Genomic DNA, 13,762 nt, shown 5'->3' on the forward strand with positions numbered 1-13,762 from the left:
TCTGTAACTTGCAGCAAAAACTGCAACTTCAACAAATTTTGCCATATGGTGTCTTACCATTTCCTGCAATGCCTTATGGAGTAAAAAAAATGCTATTAGATAAATTTATGATGTCCTATTTTAGATGTAATTTCTAATTATAGTTCAAAGGGTCTGCTGTGACAGTGTCCATGATGATGCTTCAAAACATCTCTACACCCTTCATTCAGCTTAATACTTTTTTTTGGTTTTGGATAGAAAAAAAAATCATTAATAGGAAATCTGAGAGTTTTACAGAAAACAATCCACTTACAGATGGATAATGTCTGCATTTTTGCCGATCTTTCTTCCTTTGTCTTTTTTTTTTTTTTTTTTTTTTTTTTGACAGACTCTCCCTTCCACTCTGGAGGGCCCTGGCACTGAGGATGTTTTCGAGGATGTGGAAAACACTCCCAGCTGTCGCTCTGAGAGTGGCTTCACAGAGTTTGTCCAATACCAAGGAGACGTTCCTGAAGAGGCAGAGCACACCCCTCATCTGCACTCCACAGTCAGAACAGGCCGTCGCTCCTCAGGCCCGTGTCATTCTAAACCTCTGGACAAACCAGTCATGCAATGCTGCCTGGAGCACTTCCAGCAGTTTCTCTCCCGCCTCATCACCTTATACATTATCCCAGGGCAGGTGAACAAAGTTGAGGGTCACAGAGGCGAAGTGACACAATCAGGGCTCCTAGTTTCAGAGATCTCCCAGAATGTTGATCATGCAGAGGTTTGCTCGGGCTCTGGGATGGTCCAGAAAGAGTGCATTGCTGCGTTCACGGCTGCCTGCCAACTCTTCCTTGAATGCTCCAGTTTCCCCGTCTACATCGCAGAGGGGAATCTCAAGTCTTCACCCAGACAGGAAGAACTGCTTGGTAGGTGCAGTCTATGTTAATAAATGCACTAATGGGTGCATACAGTTGTACATCATTGTAAATAAGAACAAGGAAGGTTTGTCGACACAAATTCATGTTAGTTAAGTCTTTAACATGTTTTCTGTCCCTGCTGCATCCATGCAGAGAGTGAGCAGGTCCGGCTCCCGCTGTGGCTCCAGACGCTGATGGATGCCTGTTGCCTGGCCAGTGACTTCAGCCTGCAATGTGTAGCCATATCCCTCCTCATGGACCTAGTTGGGCTTACCCAGTCTGTTGCCATGGTTACTGCTGAAAGTGTGGCATCTGGCGCCAGCTCCGAGTCCACCCAGCCCATGAGTCCAAGCCAGGGTCGAGTGGCTGTAGTCATCAGGCCGCCGCTCACTCAGGGAATCCTAAAGCACATTGCTGACAAGACAGACTTCTTCAAGGTAGAGATCTGGTTCCAGATTGCAGTGGAACTATTTGGCTTTTTTTTCTTTATTTTTTTTAACCCCATTTAATGTTTTGCTCAGTCGGTGGCTCTGATTTTGTGGGACCAGCTGAGTGAGGGAACCCCTCAGCACCATCAGCGCAGTGTGGAACTTTTCTACCAGCTTCACAACCTCGTTCCTTCTTCCAGCATCTGCGAGGATGTCATCAGCCAGCAACTTATGCACAGGGACAAGGTCAGCATAGTGCTCACATTACCAGGCAAAAATCAGATAAAAGAAATCCATGCTGAAGCATGTTTCTGTTTCAGCAAATTCGTCTGGAGGCCCACGTTAAATTCTCTGTGCTGTGGCATTTAACGCGAGATTTGAACATCACCAAGTCTTCTCCGTTTAGTCGCACATTTGACAGGTACATGTGAAACTGCTGATCATATGGAAATTGTGCTGATGAAAGTATCCACCATTAGTAGATTTGATGACCCCTTTTTCTTAAATTCATTTTCATTTTTTCTTGGTCTTACTGTTGTCTTTATCCCTCAGATCTCTCTTTATAATGCTGGACTGCCTGAGCTACTGGGATCCATGTACCAGTGCAGTTGGTCGGGCTTGGCTGAATCAGGTCCTTCAAAGACATGACATTGCCCGGGTCCTCGAACCACTCCTCCTCCTCTTGCTCCATCCCAAGACCCACCGAGTCTCCATTCAGAGGGTGCAGGCGCAGCGCCACTTAGCCCAAGTATTCCCTGAACCGCCTGAACGGGAGCCATCAGAACCCATTTACCACAGAGACTCTGGCTTCTCAGACAGTGAGCACTAACCTTTAACTGTCTTTTTGAACTTTGGCTTCACTTTGGTTCTTTATGTAAATATTCCTTTAATCTCCTCCTTACTTTTCCTTAGACTTCAGTCAGATCCAGAGTGAGAGGATTGGACAAGAGGATCTCCGAGGTTTGACAGTGGGTGACATGGAGCCATTCTGCCTGACTGTAAACCCACTGAGTGACAGCCTGTCCATAATGAGTCTGAGCAGTGAGAACTTGCATCTAGCTGGTGAATATCAGCCTGCTCACCAACAGGGGGAGCCTCAGAGTTCAGACTCCACTGGGTCTCATTCTTCTACAGTGGAAAATTGCAGCTTTGAGGAACCAGAGGGAGTCAAATGCATGATAAATGGCTCAGACCCACAACCTGGATCCTCAGATGACCCCTCTGAGGATTCTATAGAGGAAGTTGTGTCTTGTGTTATAGGTGAACTCATCGACAGAGTTCTACAGCTAGTTGAGGGCTCTCTTGAAGTATCATATCCACCTGAAAACTGGCCCCAAACCGACACTGACAGCACCTCCTCGGATATATCCACTGGTACCCGCCTGGACTCTGGGCTTCCTCATTGTTCCAACCACCAGACTGTGCCGGAGATGTTGGCTGAAGGCACACTGGAATTTCTCACCATCACACCAGCTGTTACATCAGTAGACGGACAGCACAAAGAGGGCATTACCCGCCATAGTTCCTCTCCTTCCATTGTCACTTTGCCAGACAGCTCCAACCCGGCCACCCCAGACCACACCCTTCAGGTGGATGACCCTCAGGCCCGCAAACGTAGCCATAGCAGCATCCAGCTTAGCCTTAAAGGGAAAATTATGGAGAAGCTGGCAGACAAGTCTCCAGGGGCAAAGCCAAAGATCAAGAAGACTAAGAGGAAGGAAGAGGAGAGACAGAGGAAGGCAAATCAAGCAGACAAACTGCGCCCGCCCAGTATTTTCTTTGGTGATAGTTTAGATCTAGAAAACTGGTACAGCTGCGGGGAAGGTGAGGTGTCGGAGATAGAGAGCGACACAGGCTCTCCCAGCGGGGGCTCTGGGATGACTGTTGGGGGTGTCAGCGTTACAGGACGCAGATCATCCTCTGCCCCACCTCGTTTTAACATCCACCCCCTCTACCAGCACGTCCTCCTCTACCTCCAGCTTTATGACTCTTCCCGGGCACTCCACGCCCTGTCAGCCATTGCAGCCATGCTTAGAGCTGCTCCCTCAGGGTTTGTGAGCGCCATCTCCACCACCAGCATCAACAACACCTACACCCCACAGCTGTCTTTGCTTCAAAACCTCCTAGCCCGTCACCGTGTTTCTGTCATGGGCAAAGACTTTTACTGCCCCATTTCCCAGGACTCCCACTCCCATTCATTCCGCAGTGCCATGTACCTGGAGATCATCATCTCACTCTGTCTCTACTTCCTAAGAAGTTATTACTCTGCTCATGTGCCTGCAGGCCCTCAGGACTTGGCAGGAAACCGGGCCATGCAGTTAACCAGTGTGGAGGTCTTAACTCTCCTTTTCAGCGAGCTAGCCAAAGTCACAGGTGGCTCAGCGAAGGGCTTTGCTAGTTTTATAAGCGATGTCCTCTCTAAGTGCAAAGTTCAGAAGGTGGTTCTACACTGCCTTCTCTCTTCCATATTCAGTGCTCAGAAATGGCACGACCAGAGGGTGGCAGGGGTCAACATGGCCACAGTGGAAGAAGGTCTATCTGAGGACAGCGTTATCAACCTGTCAGAAGACCAGATAGACAGCTGTAGTGCAGTCCAGGCCCAGCTGCTCAGACTGCTGCAGAGTCTTGTTGTGCTTGAGCACAGGGTCCTTCTGCCAGCTGATGAAGGAGCAGAACCTGTAGTAGGAGGGGTAGGAGGTGGAGGGACTGGAGGCAGTGCTGGAGCAGGGTTTGAGATATTGGGTGGGGAAGTGGAGCATGTCAACCCTCAGCAGCCAATGACATCACTGCAGTACCTCCACGGACAGCCTATCACAGCACAGGGTATGTTCCTTTGTTCGGTCATCAGGGCCTTGCATCAGCACCACGCGTGCAAGATGCACCCACAGTGGATCGGACTCATCACAGCCACACTACCCTACATGGGGAGAGTCCTAAGGAGGGTTGTGGCCTCGGTCACTCTGCAGCTGTGCAGGAACCTGGATAATCTTCTCCAGCAGTACCGCTATGAGACTGGGATCACTGACACCAGGTATTAATGTCTAGATGGATCTTGTTAACTATGTAACAGATCAGCGGTACAGTGCAGTAAAATGCCATGGCATGGCTTGGTCACCAGAGGGCAGCCTTGACCATCTTATGTAGTGATTCACTTGCAAGTAATTTTCTCTAAAATGCCTCTATAACTGTGTAAAATGTTATGCTTTTTTGTTCATTTAAAATATTTCATGTTTAAACTGCTTATTCTCCGTGCTTTTTAGACCACAGTGGATGGCTCTCTGCATTCCTCCTGACCTGATTCTGACTTTGCTAGAGGGCGTGACAGCCATCATCCATTACTGCCTACTGGATCCCACCTCCCAGTACCACCAGGTGAGGGCATCATGCACCACATGATTGCAGCAGACTGCATTCTGATACCTCAGTGAACATTTCTAGGCCTTTACATAGACTCATTTACACAAAGCAATGCCTTATATTTTAAAATAGTGGTTTCCTTATTTGATACATTAGTGAGGATAATCATAATGAGGTTTTACACATTTTCTGTTTCATTGTCTAAAGCTTTGCAGTATACCAGCATTCAGTGTCTTACTGTATGTTCTGCTGTTTAGTTACAAGTGAGTGTTGATCAGAAGCACCTGGCTGAGGCTCGATCAGGCATCCTGTCCATCCTCCACACCATCATGTCTTCTGTCACCCTCCTTTGGAGTGTCCTCCACCTGGCTGATAACTCTGACAAGCCAGCTGCTGCCTCTGCTGCTTCCACATCTAATATCAACCTTGGCTCCACTAAGGTATACAAGTTGAAATGTATTCATGGTTGTCTAGTCAGTCTGGTCTCATAGTTAGACTGCTCAAATTGACTGAATTGGGTGAAAGGAGCCTCTAATATTAAGACTTTTAGAAGATTTTCATTAATAGATTTTATTTCAGATAACTTACCTTCAGAAGTGTTTTTTCTTTCACAGATGATCTGAAATGCCTTTGGCATCAGCACAGACACAGAGACCAAGTATCGACCAGAAACTTGAATAATGGAGTTTTATCTTGGTCTTGTTCTCCTTAGTTGTCTGACTACTCAAGAGCTGGCTCTATTGATTCTTGGTTTACCCGTTCAACTCATGTGGGAAAGAAGTAGAGCTGTTACAGTGATCTGATTATTTAGTATCTGGTTTGTCGACAGGTCTTGAGCAAGCACTGTAAATTAATGTGATGATCTATCCTAGTGAAGTGATGCTGCTCTTAATAATTGGTTTAAATCGAAACAATGATTTGTAGGCATGAGCAAAGACGCAGTAAATTCTGCAAGTTGGGCCCAAATAAAGCCAGGTAGCCTGTTATCCTTGTGTTGTTACCTAACCTGAAGAGTTGCTGCTTGGCTCTATAACTCATAAAGCAATACTAAAACAGAATCTCATTATTGGTGCTTAAGGATTTTCTTTCTGCAGTTATAGATAATTATTTGCCCCTTGCAGATAACATTTCATGTTTTTTTTTTTACTGAGGTGGGATGGAAATGTAATTTCGCAGAGATATTGGGGTGAATCGTATCCTGCAATTGAAATAACTTGTAACTATTACAGGCCCCGAGTCCCTGATGGAGGAATAATTAGGACTAAATAACATGGTTACTTTTGTAACCAACTTTACATATGCGAAGTGCAAGGCCCAGTTTAAATGTTCTTTAACAGTTTATTGTGTCACTTATATGCTCACTGTGGAAAGTTGCGTGTTATACATATTTGAATATGACATGTGAGCTTTTAGGGAAGTAAACTGTTTGCAGCTGTATCCTGGGGAAATCAGAGCTCTGCAAGATAGACTGAAATTATAGGATGTTGATGGTAGAAGTATGGTTAATGTTTGTGCATTGTTTCTGTAGAACCTCCGTCAGCAGATCCTAGAGCTGCTGGGTCCAATCTCCATGAATCATGGCGCTCATTTCATGGCAGCTATAGCCTACGTTTGGAATGAGAGGAAACAGGTCAAGACTCCAGTCAGAAATAAGGTATACGCAATTAAAATGTGGACGATTGTCTCAATGCCTCCATTTGAAGCTATTTAAATAACACAAAATATTTTTCCTATTTGCTGTAGTAAATGACAAAGTGTGGTTATTTCTAAAAGCATGCTGAAGTTATATATTTTCACATTTGTTCTCTTTCTCTTAATAGGAGTGTTTAACCAGGGTCCAGTATGCCTCAATTTGATTACACTCTTGAAATCATTGCATTTCTGTCATTGAGTCTGAATGACTTTCTTTCAGGTGATTCCTGTAGCCAGTGAAGAGCAACTGCTGCTAGTTGAACTGGTTCGCTCTGTCAGCGCCATGCGCACTGAGACTGTTATGCAAACAGTCAAAGAGGTCCTGAAACAGCCGCCTGCTATCGCCAAGGACAAGGTTGGTGTTTTGGTGTTTGTTGCTCAAGCCAGTCTTTATCTGTTTTTGTCTCACTTCTAAATTTTGCATAACAATGCTAGGACAGGAATGTACTCATGTGAATATCAAGAGAATCATTATGATTTATGTCAGTAAAAATGAAGAACTGTGGTAATTGTTGCCATGATTTTCTGCTTCAGAGGCTTTACGGTTTGTTTTAGAGGGGTGCTTTTTCATTTTGATCCCTTTTCTCATAGGATACCTTGAAATCTTTCAGTTAGAGTTCAGTCATTACAATAACTGTTTTTTTTCTGCTTTCCAGAAGCACCTCTCTCTAGAGGTCTGCATGCTGCAGTTCTTCTATTCTTATGTCCAGAGGTGAGTACACAGCTTCCTCACATAATTATATAATTAGACACCATATCTGTTGAATTCCGATATACATAGAATACACTCTTTCCTTGTGTGTATAATTACAACAACTAACCACTCTGAATTTATGATGTTGCCTCTTTCTGTGCTAGGATTCCTGTTTCCAGTTTGGTTGATAGCTGGCCATCTCTGTTGGCACTGCTGAAGGACTCTATACAGCTGGGCCTGCCCGCTCCAGGACAGTTTCTCATATTGGGGTACGTTTCTCTCCTGGGTGTTACAGTAGTCCAGTAAACATAAACCGAGTAAACAGTGGTATGATTCACTTTGCTTTGTCATTCTTTGTATAAAGCTGTTTTCTGTGTTTCTGTCCAGTTTAGCTCCAGAAGGCTTTTATTTTGAAATAGTTAAAGAAAGTCTTAATGCTATAAATTTAACAGGGCAAGTAAAACCAGTTATACTAAGCAAACAAGATACAGCTTACTCTGATAGAATCCTGCTTCAACAAAATGTCTCTTTTCTTTTGTAACTGGGGTAAATAAAGGTCTCTGTCAGGATTTTCCAAAATACAGTTTTTAATTTTAACTTATTTAATACCTTTGCTCCTTTGTTTTTCTTCTCCAGAGTTCTAAACGAGTTCATTTTGAAGAACCCTAATCTGGAGAGCAAGAAGGACCAGAGAGAGCTGCAGGTAGGTACTGCAGCCAGAACTGTTGTTTTGATTGTAGATAATAGTGTGACAAGTCCATGCTCTACAGACATGCCGGATTATAACGTGCTGGATACAATCAAATTAAGCACAACAAGAACACTGAGGGAATAAAAATCATTTGTATGTTCAGGACGTGACACATAAAGTGGTGGAGGCCATTGGGACGATTGCAGGCTCCTCGTTGGAGCAAACCACGTGGCTGAGGAGGAACCTGGAGGTGAAACCTTCTCCTCAGATCGTTGTGGATGGAACCAACCTGGAAGCTGATGTAGAAGGTGCGCTGCCTGAACTTTACGATCATACATGAAAAGGCTGTTAGCTATGTTGCTTGATAGTCACACTAAACATGCCTGGCCTTAACACCAACTACATTCTCTGCTTCTGCCATGGATGGTTTAATGTGTTTCTTGGTTTTCCTTTTTTCGTCTTGATTTTTTTTTTTAAGATGATTTCGGTAATTCTGTGAATTCAGATAGCAGAGTCATAAATGTAGCTAACATTTTCAGGTTTAATCTGAATGCCAGACAATAATTCTTAACGTAACTCAGCTCAAGCAAAGCACTTATAAACTTGTGTTCACAGGAGCTAACATGTCTGAAAACATGTGAAATATGAATAGTTTTGGGGTGCTTCAGCGTGGATGTGTTATTATCTGTTGTGTAGCTGCTGCTAATGTTTGGTATGTGTGTTTTGTAGATTTAATGCTCACAGTGATGGAGGCCTCCAGCTTCACTCCATCAGTATACAGTGTGCACGCCCTCACACTATTGGCCGAGGTAAAACACCTGAGTGTCTGTGACTCAGTTCAACCCTGTCTTTGTTTCTCAAGCCATCAGTCAGTGACTGTGCTGCTTCATTCCACTGTTCGTCTTGATTATGCTTCAAGCTGCTCTCGCTCATATTTCTAGCTCATACTAGCTCTCCCAGCAATGTTTAGGCCTGTCGCTATCAAGCACCCCACCCCCATGGTCCATCTGAACTTCTTAGAGCTGATTTATAACCACCTCTCAAACTCTTAAACCATTATTAATGAACCAATAAATTCATGTGCTGAGTTAAGTGTTATGCTTTGGAGGAGGTGGATAATTGAAATCGGTGGCCACCTCCAATGTTTTGGCTGTTTTAGCTCAGAGTGGAGCTCATTACGCAGATATTGCCCATGCTTCATGGGTGCAGTTTATAGATGGATGGATGCATATAAGGCAGTTCATCAAATATGTCCTGCACTGCAGTTTATGCATCTGGTAGCTGGTGAGTAGTGTGATGGTCATTTCTTATTTTTCACTCTTTGGATAAAAGTACCTAATGGCAGAAAGAATGTGACAAAATGTGGAATGTACATGACTTTTGTGAAAAACACATTTATTTAAGCAGAAATAAAGTTAAGTATGCAGTCAAATATGTATCATATCGGTAACATTTTTGATGTGTGATGTGGTTTGTAAATAAAGCAACCAAAGAGTGGGAAACTGTATGAGAAAAGAGCGCTGTTTAGCATGCTACTGTGTCCAAAACCTTAATATGCACAAAGTAATGAATGAGAAACTTACTGTTTCAAGAAAAATATTAAGGTGTGCAAGCACTGGAAACTATGCCAGCATAAAAAACGCACAATGCAGTGGTTAGATGGTGTTCAAGGCAGCCAACTTCAAGGACGCTTCAATTTAAGTCTCTTTGGTGTAATGTGGTTTTTACAACTTCTTTTGGAAGCATCAGTCAGCAGTTAATTGAGCAGTCATTTTAAAGCATTATCATAATTAACTTTAACTTCTGTACTCATCAGAACATGCCTGTTATTTCTTTTATCTGCAACCAAACAACACAAGAAGCAGGTGTTGAGGCTCAGTGGCCGTAACTATCTGCTCTCTACTTTTCAAAAATGTTGCTTGGTTTTGTCCCATTTACTAAGATTTTGATGTAAACAACACAATGAATGTATCCGCCAGGTGCTGGCTCATCTGTTGGACATGGTGTTCTACAGTGATGAGAAGGAGAAGGTGATTCCGCTGCTGGTTAATATCATGCACTACGTAGTTCCCTACCTCCGCAACCACAGGTGTGGATGAGCTTCTTTGTATTGTGTTCTGCTTTTGTCCTCATTGAGAAATAACACTATGTATTTTCTTCTTTTTAAAAAAAAAAAAAATTAGTACTGATAATCAATAATAAAACGCATTGAATGTCTGCATGGATGCTTCACATCCTGGTCATTCCTAATTTTTCTCTGTCAGCGCTCACAACGCCCCCAGCTACCGGGCTTGTATCCAACTGTTGAGCAGTCTAAGTGGGTATCAGTACACCCGGCGTGCCTGGAAGAAGGAGGCCTTCGACCTCTTCATGGACCACACCTTCTTCCAGATGGACTCCTCCTGCGTCAGCCAGTGAGTAGGAAGGAGAGGAAACTAACTGTGTGTGGGTGAAGACTTGTACAGCTGTAATGCAAGTTATTACAAGAGAGAAATGCACTTAAGAGATCACAATTGAAGGGGGATAGAATTATAAACAAAGACACATACATACATACATAAGAGAGAGATTTTAAAGTAAAAGCTTCACTATGTTTTAGTTTTGCATGAAGATAATCTGTTGCCAAATATAACAGAGCTGTGCTTGTAGAAATTATTCCATAATTTTCCTCATTTTTGCAGCTGGAGAGCGATCATTGACCACTTGATGACTCATGACAAGACCACATTCAGAGACCTCATGAGTAAGCTAGTTTCCCTATTAGAATTTGGAGATGTATCACTGGGTGCAGTCACAGATCATTTATCAGACCACTCCCTCCACTTACTGACGGCTCAAAACATTCTAATATGTTACAGATATTAAAAGCTAAAAGACTATGGCAGGTGAAGTAATAACACGTCACATTTGTGTGTGTGTGTGTTCCTGTTAGCTCGGGTGGCTGTAGCCCAGAGCAGTTCCCTGAGTCTGTTCACCAACAGAGATGCTGAGCTGGAGCAGAGGGCCATGTTGCTTAAACGTCTGGCCTTCACCATCTACAGCAGCGAAGTGGACCAGTATCAGAAATATCTGCCTGACATACAAGGTAACCTCACACAGAAAACACCACTCTGAAGTTCCTTAATATTATCCGTCGCCTGAAAGCCCAGCTGAAGTTATTAAGTATTTTTTCTTCTAACGTGTGTGTCCACAGAGCGTCTCGTGGAGAGCTTGCGTCTGCCTCAGGTGCCCATCCTTCATGCTCAGGTGTTCCTGTTCTTCAGAGTGCTGCTGCTGCGCATGTCACCTCAGCACCTCACCTCTCTGTGGCCCACCATGATCACTGAGCTGGTTAGCAATACAGGCTACATAAAATCTGACCCCTGCTGCAGCTGTGCCTGTGTTTTACTCAAACTGACACACTCACACATTTGTATGTTGCAGGTTCAGGTGTTTCTACTGATGGAGCAGGAGCTGACAGCAGATGAGGACATATCAAGGTATACAAAGTGTTGTTATAACAAACTGGTCTGTGGTGGTAAATGTACATCACAGACAACTCACTCCTGTCTTCCTGTTTGTTTGTTTTTTAAACAAAACCCTGTTCACCTGTAGGACATCCGGGCCATCTGTGGCTGGGCTAGAGACCACCTATTCTGGAGGGAACGGCTTCTCCACCTCCTACAACAGTCAACGCTGGCTCAACCTCTATCTCTCTGCCTGCAAGCTTCTGGATCTGGCCTTGGCGCTGCCTCCCGAGAGCCTGCCTCAGTTTCAGATGTCAGTACAGACACTCGCTTGCATGTCATCGTCAGGGAATCAATAACAGACATAATTTGTTTAGGTAGAAGTGTGTGCCTGTCTGTCAGTATTTGAGATGTGGAAGGGTACATTGTGATAATTGGTTATGTGAATTTCACTCCTTTAAAGCTGTTCTGAGTCATTCTGAGTATGTCACGCCTCATTACAGGTATCGCTGGGCCTTCATCCCAGAGGCTTCAGACGATTCGGGGTTGGAAGTGAGACGTCAGGGGACTCACCAGAGAGAGTTTAAGCCCTACATTGTCCGACTAGTGAAGCTGCTGAGGAAACGAGCCAAGGTATCTCATCTTCTCTTGTCTGCACAGGTTATTAAATAATGAAGATAAATGAGTGCCTTTTACAAAGAGGAAAGTGCTTTTTAAAAGAGCCTGTTTTGCAAATCGTAGTTTTTGCGGGTTGGCAGGTGAATTTTCAGCTTTAGTAAATTATTTGCCTCCTCCTCATAGAAAAACCCAGAGGAGGACTGCTCCACCCAAACCCTGTCCTGGGAGCCAGGTCACCTAATGCTGACCCTCTACGTGATCCGCAGTATGGAGCAGCTGCTGCCCTTCTTCAACTTGCTCAGCCAGGTGTTCAGCAGCAAGGCCAGCAGCCGCTCAGGCCCCGCCTACGCTCACAACCGCACAGATGCCTCTTTCCCCAGCCACAAGGAGGGCCACAAACTGGAGAGCCAGAAAGTGTTCTGGAGTCGAGCTCGACAAAACATCGAGGAGATGGTTGAAAAAGACTTTCTAGAGGGGCTCATCAAGACGTGAGGTCAAAACAAGCAGAGGGAGAGGGAACTAACACACAACTGATCAACACTAGTGAACCTCAACCTGTACATTAAAAAAACTATATGGGACTATAAACTTGGGGAGGAGTTTGTACATTCTTTTTTTTTGTATTTATAATGATTTTACTTTTAAAAGCTACTTTATTGATTTTAATTATTTGTATATATGGAGCAGCTTTGATGACTTTCAACATTTCATGTGAGTCCTTTAGGATAAAGTGAAAATGCTGTGCCATTCCATATCGATGTGACTTAATAAAGATTTCTAATGAGAAGTTTACATCAGCTATGTTTTTCTCTTTCTAAATATTAAGAAAGAACTTACACTACGCCCCTGCCATTCAGTCTAAGTCTCTTCAGTCTCTTCTCCATTCTCATCTGAGCAGGTGTAGACTGTGTATAAAAGATAGACAGCCACTACCGCATTGCCCGTTGGTTTCCACATTAGCTTTGTCGTCATCGGCATCTTGTTTTTCTGGAGCCAGCCATGACAACAGTTTCTCAAAAAGGGTCGAGTACTAAGTTATCAGCTGATGCTAGAGAACATAGAAAAATGTGTGAGCGCAATACACAGACACACCTACCTGTGGTTTAGTGCTAAGTACCGGGGTAATAAAATACTAGAAAATGCCTAAAACCAAAACTGAAGCAAAGACTTCTCTACTGCACAGAAAGCCATTCTTGTCAGATAATTCCATTAAAGATGCAAAGCAGCAACACCACAAAGGCAGTCAAGAGGTCAGTTTGTCTCTGAGATGACCGTATCAGTATGGACTTTAGATGGTACCCTTTTAAGTTCCTGTTGGTCAACTCCACCTACATTGAGTATACACTCAGCAAGAGAGAGGAGCAAAACATATAAACATTGTCTGCAAGGGAGTCCTAACAACAGTATCCTGAGCAGCTATGTATGATATAGTGGCCTGTTAGAGTTTTACAAGATGGGCAGCAGAAGTAAACAGCTGACAGCTCTGGATTTCAACGTAGATCATAGATTAGGGGGGTGTTTGAAGATAAAGTCCATCTTGAGGTCAATTCAGAATCGGATGACTCTGAACCAAATGAGGAAACTGCTATTCATATCCCTTCAAGAAAGACAATCACATCATAAATAGTGAAATATAGTGGTCTTCATCCTCAACTATACATCAGGCAAAATTGTCTGCACGAAACATAATAAAGACAAGGAGCTAGATAAAATGCATTTACATGGATATACATGGTCCTCAACCTGGCTGGGGTTTATAGGTCAACAGTCAGTCTGTGGGATACAGGAGACTTCATATTTTCTCCAGAGTAGTCTGATTTGATAATTGAGAGATGAGCGCTGTCGGATGGGAGAGAGAAGGTCACAGCTGTTATTATACCCTATTAAAAATAAATATATTTAAAATACATTTCTAAGTGCCATGAAAAAGTATTGTGTTTTATATGTAGGTCTTT

At 43.6% G+C, this 13,762-nt stretch overlaps 1 protein-coding gene across 5 annotated transcripts in view; it reads left to right on the forward strand.

The window, feature by feature from the left end:
- Positions 1-12,399, forward strand: part of dop1a (DOP1 leucine zipper like protein A) — a 28,399-nt gene extending 16,000 nt beyond the window's left edge. For all 5 annotated transcript variants that reach the window (XM_006794832.3, XM_006794833.3, XM_006794829.3 and 2 more), the window contains 24 exons: positions 368-890; positions 1,035-1,318; positions 1,403-1,555; positions 1,630-1,730; positions 1,862-2,127; positions 2,222-4,340; positions 4,570-4,681; positions 4,924-5,106; positions 6,195-6,320; positions 6,579-6,713; positions 7,015-7,070; positions 7,217-7,321; positions 7,689-7,755; positions 7,907-8,051; positions 8,473-8,552; positions 9,723-9,832; positions 10,008-10,157; positions 10,425-10,486; positions 10,676-10,828; positions 10,937-11,073; positions 11,167-11,222; positions 11,338-11,502; positions 11,693-11,822; positions 11,991-12,399. In XM_006794832.3, coding sequence (XP_006794895.3) covers positions 368-890; positions 1,035-1,318; positions 1,403-1,555; positions 1,630-1,730; positions 1,862-2,127; positions 2,222-4,340; positions 4,570-4,681; positions 4,924-5,106; positions 6,195-6,320; positions 6,579-6,713; positions 7,015-7,070; positions 7,217-7,321; positions 7,689-7,755; positions 7,907-8,051; positions 8,473-8,552; positions 9,723-9,832; positions 10,008-10,157; positions 10,425-10,486; positions 10,676-10,828; positions 10,937-11,073; positions 11,167-11,222; positions 11,338-11,502; positions 11,693-11,822; positions 11,991-12,299 — 5,727 coding nt within the window. In that variant the 3' untranslated portion in view covers positions 12,300-12,399. The remainder of the gene's footprint in view (positions 1-367; positions 891-1,034; positions 1,319-1,402; positions 1,556-1,629; positions 1,731-1,861; positions 2,128-2,221; positions 4,341-4,569; positions 4,682-4,923; positions 5,107-6,194; positions 6,321-6,578; positions 6,714-7,014; positions 7,071-7,216; positions 7,322-7,688; positions 7,756-7,906; positions 8,052-8,472; positions 8,553-9,722; positions 9,833-10,007; positions 10,158-10,424; positions 10,487-10,675; positions 10,829-10,936; positions 11,074-11,166; positions 11,223-11,337; positions 11,503-11,692; positions 11,823-11,990) is intronic.
- Positions 12,400-13,762: the final 1,363 nt, after the last annotated feature.

The sequence above is a fragment of the Neolamprologus brichardi genome, chromosome 11 (genome assembly GCF_056152115.1).
Source record: "Neolamprologus brichardi isolate AB-2024 chromosome 11, ASM5615211v1, whole genome shotgun sequence".
Classification (NCBI taxonomy): Eukaryota; Metazoa; Chordata; class Actinopteri; order Cichliformes; family Cichlidae; genus Neolamprologus; species Neolamprologus brichardi.